Raw genomic sequence first — 15,519 nt, 5'->3', positions numbered from 1 at the left:
CTGAAGTGTCCTTGCAAAGGCACAGAGGTGAAACACCAAATCTGCAGTTTCCTGTGGGATGGCTGTTCCCAGTGGATCTGGCTGAGACCACAGACCTGGCTGAATCTCTCCTCACAAGGTTACCTGACCTGGGAGCCATCAATTAAAAACCATCCAATTAATAAAACACACTGGAGACCAGAACTGCCAAGAGAATTCTATTCTGGAGCTCAGTTCATTTAAATGTGTTTTTAGCAGAAATACACTCAGAAATCCCTTTAAAAGCCAAGGGATCAATGCACACAGTTAAACAAGTGTCCAAGCACAGTCCCAAGATGTGGCCTTTGTTTCTTTCTTCTGCCTGGCTTGCGTTCAGTTACAATAAAACTGTGTTCAGACTCTGGTTGATTTCAAATCCCAGTAAGATCCATAAAACTGACTGGCAAAAAAGCATTATAATAAATCCCAAACCAACAAGTAGCCTGCTTATGGGGACAGTTCCCAGTGCAGTGGAGCCTTGGATAGATTTGGAAACACCATTCTGGGAACACTGAGCCTCAAGATGTGGTTTTCTACCAGCTGTAAACAATTTCTACCTCCAAACCTTGTCTAATGTACATTAACCTGCTTATGTTTATACTTTATATCCTGGTCAAATGCACCAGTCTGAGAGCTGTGTTCCTGAAGCTGAGACCACCAGGCTTTCAAGATGTCCTGCTCAAATACATACACACTTCATTTAAAGCCATATCCCTATTTCACTGATACATCCTTTTGCCCACTTTCAGGACTGTGATCCATATAATAGTAGGAACTGTGCTATTAACCAACCCAGCAACAGAAGTATCTATTCCAACACAGTTATATAAAAAATGGTGCTTGTGGGATAGCCTGGGCTAAGGCAGGAATGTCAGGCAGTTCAGCTAACATCCTATACTGGAAACTTTTTGCAATTTTTTTCCATAATATTTTTAAACAGATAAAGCACAGTGTGTCATTAGTTACCTAATGCCCTGTTGGCATGACAAGCACTGCAAACAAAAACAAGCAAAACTGGAGTCTTCTGGGTAAATTCTCACTGAATCCAAGAAGATTTAGAACACAAGCAGAAAATGAAAAACAGAAAGAGAGCTGAGGGGAATCATCTATAAAAAGCCCAAGAGGACAATGAAAACTTACCTAGACAGAACTCTGCAATCTTTTAGCTCTCTGCAAATGCCACAACTGACGTCCCACAGCACTTCATGCACTCAGAATGTCAACAGCCCCAGCTCCACTCTCCTTTATGTGCGGAGCAGCGAGATTTGTTTAATGGGAGCCCAAGTGCTTTTTACCAGGCTAAAACCACCACGCCAACAGAGGGAACAGGTTAGACTGTAACCAAAATGAATACCAAGTAGCACAGCGTGTGTTTGGGTAGAAATGTCCCTGTGCTCCTCCCTCCACCTGACACAAACAAATAAGGCCCAGGAAGAGCACTGCCACCCATGCTCGGCCAAAGGCTTGCTGCTCATCAGCACCTTCTGTGTCACCAGCAACAGCACAGAGGCCTCTCGTGGCAGCCTCTGAGGTCAGAATTCAAGCACACTTTTTTATTTGGCTTCAAAGGTATACTGAGTACACACCTTGTCCTGAGGTTTTAGGATTGGGTCCACAGGAGGAACACGGAAAGGACCCTGCAATGAAAGGTGCCTCTCACAGATCACGTTAGGAGGGTGCACTGTGGCAAGTGGTAGCATGAGAGGATCCCAAAGTTCCCAGAGAGGAATGAAGACGGGCAGGCACCAGCTCAACTGCCATCAGTGAGAGGGACACAAGAATTAGCATTTTGTGAAGCATGTACAAACACACAGAGCCACAGCAGACACACATCTCTAAAGCAGAAAGGGGATGGCAGAAGACAATAATGCCTCCAGGATTTCCCAGTGTAAGTTGCCTGGCTATGACCACCAGCCTGTGGCAGCAGCAGGCAGTTGGACAGTGCACACGCTGTACCTTACAAACCAAGCAGTCCAGCCCTCTCAGTCTGCCCAAACTGGGACTCACACACCAGACACCTGTCTCCCCCCTTGATCCACATTTTGCATGGTCAGCTTACTCTGACTCTGACCCAAGCTCCAGACAGTGCTGTGCAGTCCCTCAGCAAGGGCAGAGAGCCTGCACCTTATCCAGGTTTACTTCCACCACAGGAGACCCAGAGTCTCAGTGGTGTGTGTGGAAGCCAGAACATGAACTATGGAGGCATTTAGCTGTAAGATCACCCTCTCTGTCACTGTAATTGAGTCAGGTCCAGCACCAGGAACCTGGCAGCTCAGGAAATCTGCTCTGTACTGTCCATTCCCTCTGCTCAGCTCAGGTCCCCACCCAGGGCTTCCAACTAGATCACCAAGCCACACTAAAAATAGCCAGCTCACAAAACCAGCTCTTGGCTCTAGCCACTCCACCCTCAAAATACAGAGACTAACTATACTGCCTTCTGCAAACAAAGGAGAATTCACTCCTCCATCTATTTATAAGCTGCTTATTCACAGCTTGTAAGCACAGATTCTTTTCAGATGAGGAACTTGGGGGAAGAGATTAAGCTTATTCTGGTTCCCTGGTGCACAGAGCCAAACACTCAACACGATCATTCCTTCACCATCTGAGGTTTTTCTCCTTTCACCTCTCACCTCTAGCCTTGGGAATATCTTGCCCATCCCCATGCAGATCATGACACCATCCCACTCCCATGCCATGGTGAGAACACTGTGGTAGAGCCAGGCAGGTGCATTCTGGTTAAAAACCATCTGTATATTAATAGAAAATGGTTATACCTTGGCTATACCTTCTTTACTCTACTTGTGACTCATAACACATCTGCAGGATGAAAGGGATTCACTGGACACTTGTCTAAGCACACGTTTCCAACTCTTGGCTATGCAGGAAGAGCAGCAATAATGGGAACAACAGTGAGAAACACCTGGCTAAAGACCAGGTTAAAAGGGTCCTGGGCTTTGCTGCCCAGCCCCAGCCTCACTTCAGCAAGAGCTCCCACTGCTGCTGCCTGGCTTCTGGCAGCTTCTCTGACATTGCCATCAGAAACTGTAAGTTTTTGACATCCACTACACAAGCAGCAATAAATTAATCCACTTTTCACAGCTGGCTCAGTGAGTTGCCTGCAGGTTAGCTGATCACTACACTAGATAGCCAGAAGCCAAAGCTACACCTGCTAACCAACTCTATGTACCTTATTAAAACAACTCTGGTTATTAAAAAATTCCTCTTTGAAAGTGCAAAAAGAAGTATTAACAGCATTGAAGTGATGGAGGTCTCTGTGTCATGTGGCCACACTTACCAAAAGGAACTTCAGCTAGGCTAACAGCTCTGCATTTCAATCCCCAGAAAGACTGGGACAGCAAAACCTCAAAGAGTTCAGCTAACAGACCTGGAGAAGCACTGAGCCTTCAGTGCAGGGGATGGTGTGAAGGCAAATGTGCTGGCTTTAAATCTACCAACAGTGAGCAAGTGGCAATGCCACCTCCAGCAGTCCCCAGGCACCTCTGGGTGGCCAGCCTTACCATTACAGCACCTAAAGAGGTGCCACAAAGATACACTGGCTCATGAGTGCCACACCCACACCAACCCCAGGACAAATTCAGCCGGGTCTTGCTGGAGGTGGGAGATCTCAGAGGGAGCAGCTGAGCACACCACAGCCCCTAATCCAACTCCCTGCAATGAGCTGCCTGCAGGATGTGTATTCTGGAAACTGAGCTCCTCCTTCCTAAACTGGGAAAAGGCAGAGCTCCAAACAGCCTGCTTGGAGAAGACTCTTTCCTGTTGTGGACAAGCAGCTGGATGGGCAAGGCTATTTTCTGCAGTGGTACTTGCTGGAGAAAGGAGTATGAAGGCTCTTGGTCAGCTCACAATGGGAGCAGTTACTGCTCAAAGCCACTGCTGTGGTGTCACAGCATCTCAGGATGAGACCATCCAGGAAAGACTCCCAAAGCTCTTAAATCATCTGCTAGAGAAACAAATGGATGGAGCACAACACATCCCTCCTGCATGCCCACATCTCTGATGGAATGAGTTCAACTTTTGCAGGAAAAAAAGCTGGCAGTGTGGCACTGGCTTAGCAAAGCCTCACAAATCCCAGGTCAGAGCTGAGCAGCAATGAGATCCCACTGCTCTGTGCCACAAACACTCCAAAGGGCACCTGTGCTCTCCAGGAGGGCAGAGCACACAGAGAAGGCTCCACAACCAATCCCACAAGAAGAGTTTAATTACTAGAGAAAAACTAAAACAATTCTTGTTTACTGTGTGCTCTTGAAAGGTATTTGGCAGATAACATCTGACTGCACGGAGTACATGCCTGCTTCCTTGCCTGTTTTAACTTATTGTCTCCAACCTGTGGTCAGGCATTTTCAGAAGGGTTCATCCATCTCTATTCTTACCAGCTCCTGGTGTTCTTTTTCCACATGAAACCACAAAATAGCAAGAAAGACTTCTGTGACAGCTAGAAAAATATATTGCCTAAAAAAACCCCAAGTCAATCCCTTGCTTGGTTAATCCTAAGGTGAAGGTGCAGATGGGCTTGTCATCTCTATTCTTAAAAAAAAAAAAAAAATAACAAGTTAACTTTAGTTCTCCACTTGTAGTTGGCATATTTTAATTAAGTGGAGCCAAAAGTCCAGAAAACTGCTCTTCAAACTGTCTTCTGTATTTATATGTAATTCATGCACATTCAGACAGTCACCTGTTCACAACTGGCCTCAATTTATGACTAAGAAGTCCTGGCAGTCAGGATTATTTTATCAGACTTTTGTACCACAAGAGACAATAAAAAACAACAACGGGACACGTGATAGACAAAAGAGCCAAAGGTGACTTAGAAGAGTAAAGCCATTTGACTTGCTTTTGTAAATAATTTATTTCAAGTATTGGGAGAATGGGTGTGGAATTAGGCTGCTAAGCACTGATCAAGATTTTACAATTCAAAGTTCAGAGCAGCAGTGCCACAAGCCCTGCTGAGTGCACACACAAAGGGAGTTCTGTTCCATTTTCACACATCACCAGTTGGAAATCAAATATTGGACCTACATACATCACCAGCCACTCCATGCTAGCTTAGCTGGCCAGCTGCAATATTTTGTCTCTATCCTGCTTTGATCATATCTATTAAAGAAGCCTTTGAAAATCATAATCTTTAGAGTATTAGCAGAACTTAGAACCTTTAATATCTGCACATCAGATAGGAAAGAAGGAGTAAGTGCAAAGTCATGGAGGACTGAAAACCAACCGTGCCTTAAACAGAGTTCTCTAGCCAAGTGATAGAGCCCTTTTCCCCATTTGAAGGGATCCTGAAACAAAGAAGAGTGGACTTCTTTAGTCCTCTGCCCCAAGTTAGATGAAAATTTAAATACTGCATGGATTTTAGTTTCTGCAACTACTCCACAGCCTAGAAAATAATAACTTTCTCCTGCTATATTCAGTTATGCTCCTTAGGCTGGAGACAGTCACATATATTTGAGCCATGGCATACAGTCTCTCTTCACAGTGGCACAGAACGAATATAACCTGAATTAGGCAGAGAATATGCTACACAGCTTCAGCATGCACTCAAACACCGTACAATCAAAGAATTCTGTGTGTATCCTCCACCCCTGCCCTTGCTAAAGTAATCAAAGCAGTAAATTATCCTTAGGGGCTCTGTCAGATCAGGTTTCAAAGTTGATAATTTCCTGCACAAAAACACAGGCTTAGCTTAAAACCAAAACAAAACATTAAACTCATGCACATTTTCCCATTCTCCTAGGACTCTAAAGTTGCTGTGTTACTTAAAATAAAATAATAATAAAAAACTAAACAAAGCACAAACCCCCACATTATTGTGCTTCTCATGTCATGTGAGAATGAAAAGATTATACTGTAGCAATTCAATCCAAAATTGCATCAAGATTACTTCACCAGTTCAGCAAGAGAACTGTGTCTGCATAGTCTGCCAGAGCTTCTGACAGGAGCCACAGCAAGCAGGGAACAGAAACAGTTACACAGCCTGCCCTCATGCTCCTCTCTCTGCACCAAAATGTGGATCCTCTTCTTCCAGTGACAGGCAGCAACTTGCACTGTCATGCACTTGCTGGATTTTAAAAGAGAAATGTTTTTTTCACAGTGTTTGGTTGAGATACTCCATAACTACTTTGTTATCTTCTCTGGATTCCCTCCCTTCAAACCTCCCAGCTTGTGATGGCAACATGGAATTGAACCAGAGCAAGGCTGTGGGTGCATGGAGCTATTCCACACCACCCTGCCACCCCCTGTGCCCTCACCTGCACCCACATGCCAGTGCTTATCTCACACTGGGCTGCAAGCTCCTGGCTGCAAAGGCTGCCTTTCTACCTTGCTGTTTGCACAGCACATAGCACAGAGGCCTTCCCATGCTGATAGGCTTCAGGTGCTTTAGCAGCACAAACACAAGTTGTGCAATGCCCTGGGGATGTCAAACAGCTGGGCTCTCTCAGTCCCAGCTTCTCATACCGACCCCACAAATGGGCAGTGAGCATTTGTTTGTGCAAACTGCACCAATGTGCCAGGAGATCAGAGCCTGCCTCAGCCAGCAAACATTCTCCCAGCTAAGGTCCCTGGAAATCCCCTTGCACAAGGAGTGCCTTAGGAAATCACACAGTGATAATGGCCTGCACCTAAACATTCATCACTGCTATCATCAATTAAGGCTTGTGTTCTACAGGTACCCAAAATACCCACTTCTCTCTCCACTACAGAAGATAAGTCTGATTTGGCTTGAAAAAGGAAGTTGAACCATCTAAGTGAATTCACCTGGACTAGTGTTTGGACTGGGGAAGAAGCAATGAAGATAAGAGTAAAATCAATTACATTTTTCACCTTTACTGTTTTTAACATAACTCCTTGCTACACAAAGCTGTTCTCCAGCCTGCACAAATGATGGGACACCTCAGGGAGACTCCCAGCACCTGATTTCTGCTCATCCCCATCTCCTCTTCTCCCATCTGGGGGCTCACCTGTAGTCCTGGGTGAGGGTGACACAGGACGCCTCCTTCCCCAGTCTGGCGAGGAGCGCTCCACCCTCCTGCTGCACCCTGACCAAACTTGCATCTTCAAGAACATTCTTCATCAACTGCCTTGAATTCCTCAGCAGCACAGCTGCATCCTGGAGGGATCACAAGAGTGAGGTGAGCAGATATTGCAACCTACAGGCAATGAGGGAACAGGCAAAAACCAGAACCTAAACCAAAACACACCAGGTGAAACCACATCTCACTGGGCCCACTCCAGGAAAAGGGGATGTTGGATCCCATAGCTGTTTCTCTCCAGCCTGGTAAGTCTAAAGTGATAAACAGTGCTCTTTATACTGATACCTTCTCCACCAGGCTAAAATTGTGACCCAATTCCCATCATTGTTCTTCCATTCATTTGCTGGGCATAGAAAAAATAGCTTTCCAGCCTTGCTTCCCAGTCATCTTTAGCTGCTACTGTTCTGGGAGCCTGGATCTGCATGGCTCCAAGCCTTGGGACAAGGTGCACATGAAGGGTTTGTGGAGGTACAGATGTGCAGGAAAGCCACTACCATATCCTCCATCATTTACTACTGGCACCCTCAGTGAGAGCTGGCAGCAATTCCCTACCATGTCAGGGGTACAGCAGCTTCTCAAGAAGAGAAATAGAAGGTTTGTGACCACATAGGCTTGGTCTTTGTCTCTTCGTCCCTTCCCCTTCTTGCCCACCTCCAAACTTTGCCCACACCCAAGTTTGTATCAGCTACAGAGCTCTGGAGCTGCTGAGAATGCACCCCAATGCTGGAGCAAGCACCCATCAGCAACAAGCCCAGCTGGAAACATCTCCTGGGTGACTCTGAGGAATCAGACAATCAGCTTCCAAACCCACTGAAGCCTCTATCCCTTCATTTGGATTAGCTTCTACTACTGTTGGGAAACCCTGCTACTATAGATTGCAAATTCAAAGCTACAGCTTTTCTGCAGCTGTCCAGCCTCGTGCTCCCTTCTGCCTCAGGTCCACCCCTGATCCAAAGTGAGTGACATGCTTACCTCAGCCTTTCTTGGTAATTTTGTGGATTCCACTTTATTAATAGCTCCCTGAAGGAAGGCACAAACGCCCTGGCATTGTTGCAGCAAGTATTCCAGCTTCTACAAGAAGAAAAGACCAAGGCAGAGATTATTGTCCCATGGCTGACAGGAAAGGTCTTCTGAGCTTGCAGAAGCTTCAGAGTACAAAAATCAAGAGAGGATCAAACACATTAATCCAAGGGTTCAATTATATCATTCAGTGAGACTGTATCAGCAAAGAGAAGCCCATAAGAAACTTCAGCTGCATCACACTAGACCAAGGCCTCTATGCAGACCTTAGAAACTTGCATACTCATGGCTTGGATGGGTCATGCTTTACAGAAAAAAAAGCAAAAAACAGTCCACTTATGTCTCACATTCTTCCATTAGCATTTCTTGTAACTTTCCATGATGATGAATCACACTGCATAAATTTCAGAGAAACAAAACATAAAACAAGTACTTGGAATTCTTCTACTTTAAGTAATTTCTCCTCATATTAAAAGTAGTGTAAATTAAAGATTAGGAAACTGGAAAGCTTCCAAAATTAAGAACCTTAACCTATGGACAAATTTGAAATCCTTCCGCTCTCCAGGGTGGGGGGGAAGCAGGGAGAAAAACAAAAAAAAAGTCCAAACATTTCATAAGGATTTGTGAGGCACTATTTTTTAGAAAAGTTAATGATATAAAGCCTGAATACTGCCAGATGCCACCCTCTAGCCACTACAATCAAGAGAAGGGAGAAACAGTTATTCCAAAATAACTGTGTTTAAAACAAAACAAAAAAGCAGCTGTTTGAATCTTTACTGAATTGAACTCCCTCCTCCCCTGGAGTGCTGGAACACCGCCAGCAGTGACAGATTAGCAGGCAGGATGCAGGTGAGATCACCAAGACAGGAAATAAATGCTGTTTGCCACATAGCTGCAGAGCTAAAGGAGCTGAGCACACGGGTCATTATCACACACAGTATAAACAGGCATTCCATACAGAATGATTCCCATATTAACTCCCTTTGGTAATGTTTTACATGCCAAGACAAGAAATAGCCTGATATTATGCTGCTTCCTTCATGAATTACCCTTCTGCACACACAGAGCACCTCAGCTCTCAAGGTATTCTCAACTCTGTCCATTAAACTAATCCGTCACTTCTTGCAAAGTTTCTCTGCTTCCACATTGCCAAATAAACTTCAACTTCTCCAAGTCAATCCTGGGCACCAAGATTAGGCCTCTGTACCTCTACTGCATCAGCACAGGTTCATACAAGTACTTTCAGATGTAAGTTGGAAAAAATAAGTTAACATTTGGCACATGCCAAGGCTATCTTCTGAAGCCTGCCACCAGCACCACAGTGGTGCTATCTGTGACATCTTAATCGTGGCACTCTGGGTGGCAAGGTCAGAGCCAAAAGACCACTGGATCCTCTGGAAGCTGAGGTGACCATTCTGTCAACCACCAGGGTCAGCAAACTCAATGTAAAGACAGCCAGCTTGTGTGCAGGTTTACAGAGATTTAATTCTGTCTAGTGTTAGTGTGCCAAATAACTCAATAGAGCTTTTAAAGATTCAACAGGCACATGGTTGACAGCACTCAGCCCCCCCCCCACAGCACAAGTGCACACAGAGTGGGTATTGGTACCATGGATGCCACCCCTGCAGGCTTCTGGCAGTCTGCACATATCCTGCTGCTTGCAAGTAAAAGATATTCCTAGAAGAAGAATTCTGAACTGATTATCCAAAACTTCCAAGTCTCACTCATGCAAGGACTGCAGATATTACCAAGGAGATAACAGCTTGATCTGGGGTCTTGCTCCAAAATCAAAAAGCTTTAATTTGTTATTAGGGTCAAGTTCTTCATCATTAGTTCAATGACAACATGATTCTAACACCTTCTGCTGAGATTAGTTTCAGATGTCTGTCTTCCTGTCTAACTCAAGAGCCACTTGTGTACCACAAGACAGGATTCCATTTCAGATTTGACCATATTTTGAAGGCAAGAAAGAATAGAAAGAATTGATGCAGCTCAAGCAAATGAGCAAAAACCTAAAACTTCAGCTCATGCAGTCATGCCAAGAGACCACAGTGTGTACCCATCTTATGAAGACAGTATTAGCATTTTTTTGATACCAGAGATTCATTTGCATTCACAGCTTTACAGGAAAATTGTCTTTTAATGCTTATAGGTTCAGCTGTTGACAGGTTCCTGTTGTTCCCATCTGTCACCATGGCACTCTCAGACCCCAGAGCACACAGGACACCGTACTCACCCTGCGGAAGCTCAGCCAGCTCTGGTGGCAGTATGGGAAGGTCCCTTCCAGCTCCAGAGGCAGCTGGGAGCTGTCTATGTGTTTATGGAGGGATTTCATGGAGGTGAGAAGTTCAAACTGCACAGGAATAGAAAGGAAAAGAAAAAAACTCACTTGTATTAGGGTATGAGTGCTGGAGGAAGAGGGGAAGGTTAACAAAAGGCAGAATCTATTATTTCTTTATCTGTCTTGCACAGAGCACAGCATGCAGTGTGTAGCTGCAATATCACTACATTATGAAGGGGAAAAAAAAAAACCAACAAAAATTCAATCTTAGAGCAGCTTGTTAAACAGCTCAGTGGGCAAACCCTGAAGGAATGCAGGCCACAACACGCTGTTTCACCAGGCAGAACATCTGTGATGGAAGTCTGGCAGCAGCCAGCCTTCTCCAGAGCCAGCACCTCCTGGTGTAAGCAGAGCAACTCCCTCGAATGTTCCCACAGTTGTGCTGCGATTTGCATCTGTTTAGAGAATCTGGGAGGTTAAATCCAGCCCCCAGGTTCCCCATCTCACTTCCTACAAAAGAGTCTAACAGAGCAGTCTCTGCCCTGCCCTCAACTCTCCACTCATCACAGCAGCTATTTGCTCCAAGAGTTTCTTGGAGCTTGGCACAGGTAACTTGCCCTCTCCATGTCTGCAGGACCTCAGAACATTTCTACACTCACCAGAGCAACAAGTGCTCCTGCAGGTACATGGAAGCCAGCCCAGACACAAACTCAGGTGCAGACATTTAACTCCCACACACACACTGTGAAGTTTCTACCTCCTTACAAGATTATGATGATGCTTCCAATTCCTCCTGCATGCCCATGTGTTTATTAGCCTTTCCTCTGTTTCCTCCTACACTCTTTGTGTTTGTTCAATGTGTTTAATGTCTTCTGTAGCTCTCCTTGCATGCACATGCCTGCAGCCCCCATTCTGACTCCAAATTCTTCCACTGGGGGGAAAAAGGAAATGGACTAATAGCATTTGTTATTCTTTAGCCTTTGGGGACACCACACCACATGCACAGCAAACCTGACACCTGTCACAACAGCTTCATTCACAGGAGCCTAAAGGGAGCTCCTGGTCTACTCTGACACCTACAGAGCTTCATCAGGCACAGAATTCTTGTAGCTTGCAACAGTCTTGGAGCACAGGAAGAGGATTAAGATGAAGTCTGCTCACCACAGCATGGCTGGGAGCCTACATTTCTTATACAGCTATAGAATGCCCAGACAGTTTTACTTGTAGTGGGGGAGTTCAGTGATGTTGTGGTAACTTTCCCTCCTCTTGGTTTTTCCAGAAATATCAGCTATAAAGGGACCTCACACAAATGTCCATCTCATCTTCCCCTTCCAGAAGTCTCTCAGGCACTGGCAGCAGCAGGTATGAGAAGAAACAGAGGAGATGCAAAATCCAGGAAAGCAAGAGGCACCTTCAGAGGTGGAGTTCAGGATTTAGCATAATGTGATCTCTTCCTGACCACGCATTTCCCCCTTGTTAATGGGAGAACATGAAAAGCATCCCTAGCTAATTGTGCAGGGCTCCTCCAAACAGTTATCCCTGTTCCCAACAAATCCCCTGGGTTCTGAGAGCAGACTGACGTCATTGTGGTGCAAATGTCACTGATGGGCGTGGCAATAAACAGCGGGACAGGGATCTGTTCAGCTACAGAAACACTACAAGCCAATAAATACCACACCCCTGGAGACCACAGCCACAAAACACAGAGTATACCTACAGAAATTTCATGTGAGAATGAACATACAGCAATGACAGGGAATTTGCTGTCTGGAGAGTTAAATAAAGGATATCAGGAGTGGCCAAGCAAAGCCCAGATAAATGGTTCCATTACCTGCCCTGCTGGTGGCTTCTCCATCCGAAAAGTCAGATCTTTTTCAACCAGAAGCAGAACTCCATGAATACAGTGAGGATCCATCTCCTACAACAGAACAGAGCACAAATCCATTAGTGATCTGCCTTGGATACTAAGGAAAATGTACCACATCAGGTTCATACACAAGTTTGCAATTTATCCTTCAAAAGCATCTACAAAGCCTGGAAGGCAGTCACCAGAAATCAAGGAAGGTCTACAGAGTACCAAGGTGATGTCTTGAAGGTAGTTTGCTTCAGATCAACTAGTCCTGCAATATTTAAGGAAGCAATGGAAAAGGTCAGATGTTGGCTGTACTAAAGAAGCTCTGCCTTCTGCACATGGAAGTGAATCAGGGAAAAAAAAAAACCAAAACAGAACTTAAAAAAAAAATCTAAACCAAAACCCATGTTCTTTGTCCAAGTTTTTTCCTGATAACTTTCCTGGTCACTTCACCTAACTGAAAGGAAGTGGCTTTCCCCCCTCCACCCCCAACCCAGTGCCAAAAACATCATCTTGTCTCTACTTACTGCCAATTTACAGTCAAGTACTTGCATCCTGTTTCTACTGTAAACTGACAGAAATTCCAAATACAAGGGATGTTTGCAGCTGTAATTCAAACTCAGTGCTCCAGGAGCAGCTCTTCCATTATAGAAGCATTCTACAGGGAAGTGAGAAGCAGGCAGAGCGAGCAACAGTAGGAAGAGGGAAGCATGGCAGAAAGATCCAGACCATGGAGACAGGACTCCCTACATGTGTGATGCCTGGACCAGGAAAGCAAGGAGAAGAGCCATTAAAGCTGTTGTGCCACATGATTAAACAAAAGCCATCTCATTTTGATGTCTCCTGTGCAGTCTTTGCTTCTGCAAAGATCTCAGGAATTGTCAAGCAACAAATCCTTTGTGGTGTTGCTGGAGCTGGAAGGAACTTGGCACACAGCAGGTCACAACAGCAAAGGAAACTTGTTTAAATAAGCAGCTCCAGCAGTGAGCAGGGTTAAACATCTGCCAGGAGCAGCAGAGCCAGAGTACAGAGAGAAGTGGACTAACAGAGACTGAATGACCTAACCTGACACTGGGCCCAGTTCAGCACTTAAAAAACAAGGCAAACACAAGGAGCCCAAAGTCTGCAAGTGAAAGTAGCAGCAGAGATCCCAGAAGAGAGGAAAAAGGCCTTTCTCTCATCCAGTCCTAAAATATGATCCTTTTATACAGACAGTAAAAAAATCCCAACTGAAACATCTTCCAAAACCATGAGAGGTTTCTAAATTGTCCAGTTCTCCAGTGAATGATTCACACTTTCACTGTTATTTGAACACTGATTAAAAGGCCAAAAAGGATTTATTACATAATTAGACTGCATTAGGTAAATACTGAAGAGAGGATGGGGAGATATTACAGCTGTATCACCAGCTCTGAATTTATCTGCTAGAAAGCACTGAAGGAAGAAGACTGGACACAACTTCAAGACTGCTGATGGTACTAAACAAATTTTTCTTACACAATCCCTCTTCTATGCCAACAGTCACAAGATGTGCAATAGGAGTGAGGGATAAAGGTAGAGATGGTGTAACAAGAGGTTACCACAATAGCCAAAACACTCATTTGTTTGTTACTCCTGAAAATAGAAACTGAAAAACCATTCACAAATAAAGCTGTCAAGGGAAAAGTTCAAGGTTTTCCAACTCAATAAGAAATTGTATTTCCAAAGAAATCAAGTACTTTTCACCACAGTTTTAAATTTAAACAGCTGAAGATAAGTCAGTCTCCTCTATCACTGATGGAGCAATCCAAAGACTGAAACAGTTTACCGGGAGCATCTCAGGAGACAAGCAGAGCTGGGAACAGCAGGATGCCACTTGAGGAAGCTTCCCTGCAGCTTTATGCACAATCTCTTACCATGTCTGCTAACAAAACCAACTTTATGGAACCAAAGAAACAAGAGTTTCATACATGTAAGTGAACTCTTCACCTCCCAAAACAGGTATAGTTTTGACACCATAGAATAGAGGGACATCAACAGGAGCTCAGAAAGCACCAGGGTAACTACAGAGCATTTTATTATTATTCCTTTTAAAGAGAATTAGATCTTTTTTCCAATGTTTCTCAGACTGAAGTTCCAGTTTTCTGGCTTCCTGCCCCAAATGGAAACCCATGGCCAGACTTAACAACACTGGCACAGTCTGAAGCACAGGCTGCCAGGAATGTTTGCACAGAGGGGAGAGTCCCCAGACACCTCAGTCAGCCTCTAAGTGACCACTCCAATGGAGTAGCAGGGGTTCCTTGTCTTTAAGGCGAGAACAAGTTCCTCTGCACTTCTGCACTAAGTGAGAATGCAAATACACCTCTTGAACAGAAAGGTTTGCACAGAACTTCTCTGCTTTCAAATGCTAAACTGACTCTTCCCAACCCAACACACAAACACAGCTGATTACAGGATTAAGCCTTCACACTGATATGGGAAATTCAAAAGAATCTCACTCTATTAAGACTCAGGCAGAGGGAAATCCCAGATACTTGCTCACTGAAGGCAGGGCACACATTCCACTCTCCATGCCCTGTCTGCTCACTGAGCAAGGGATCAGTCTAGGACTTCTGAGCAAAGTTCCTCTTAAGAGCCACCCTCCACAGCACAGAGCTTACTTGTGACAACCTGTAACCAAACGTTACACCATTTATCCTGCAAAACTCCTTGCTCCAAAGCATCATTACACAGTTTCCCACAGGAACAAGCCTGATCTATTACTGCAACATGCACGCACTGTGCACTTCCCTTCACCTCTGCACAGAGCTGCCACAGTTCCTCCTGCTTCTTCCTGAGATAACTCTGCAGCTCTTTTTATTCTGCCCCACTCCCTCTCCTCTGGCTGCTGTCTGGGACAAAAAGATTTCCCAGCCACCCAATATTCTAAAAAGAAGGGGAAAAATTATTGCAGAATACAACTGGCCCTACCCTGAAGGCAGAGAGGACAAGCTCCCACCAGTTTACCAGGTGGTTCTGGACAGAGCAATTGACAGACTCCCAGTGCTGTAGGGAAAACTAACCTGCAAACACCCAAAGTTGCCTACTAGCACTTAATTCCAAACATGCATTCATTCTGGAAAGATGGAGAAATGGAAGAAAGATTTCCTGAGGCTGACATATCCTGACCCAGGAATCTTTGCTTCCCAGGAGTCCCTCTAGGTTTAACAGACCCCAGCAGGAAGGGACTCTGCAATAGGGCATCTCATCTGTGCTTCCCCACTGTGAAGCAGTGCTTCCCACTGCTGGGTTAAGAGGAAAACAGCCACTCAGAATTGAAT

The 15,519-nt window shown here is 44.9% G+C and overlaps 1 protein-coding gene across 5 annotated transcripts in view; it reads right to left on the bottom strand.

Annotated features, from left to right (window-relative positions):
- The window catches only part of PLEKHG4 (pleckstrin homology and RhoGEF domain containing G4), an 85,355-nt gene that overhangs the window by 35,036 nt on the left and 34,800 nt on the right, over positions 1-15,519 (bottom strand). For all 5 annotated transcript variants that reach the window (XM_058813569.1, XM_058813570.1, XM_058813572.1 and 2 more), the window contains exons 7-10: positions 12,200-12,286; positions 10,324-10,440; positions 8,040-8,138; positions 6,996-7,144 (exon numbers count right to left, since the gene is read on the bottom strand). In XM_058813569.1, coding sequence (XP_058669552.1) covers positions 6,996-7,144; positions 8,040-8,138; positions 10,324-10,440; positions 12,200-12,286 — 452 coding nt within the window. The remainder of the gene's footprint in view (positions 1-6,995; positions 7,145-8,039; positions 8,139-10,323; positions 10,441-12,199; positions 12,287-15,519) is intronic.

Source organism: Ammospiza caudacuta, chromosome 13 (genome assembly GCF_027887145.1).
Source record: "Ammospiza caudacuta isolate bAmmCau1 chromosome 13, bAmmCau1.pri, whole genome shotgun sequence".
Lineage (NCBI taxonomy): Eukaryota > Metazoa > Chordata > Aves > Passeriformes > Passerellidae > Ammospiza > Ammospiza caudacuta.
The sequence above is the reverse complement of the archived record's forward strand: the minus strand, read 5'-3'. Positions and strand labels throughout refer to the sequence as shown.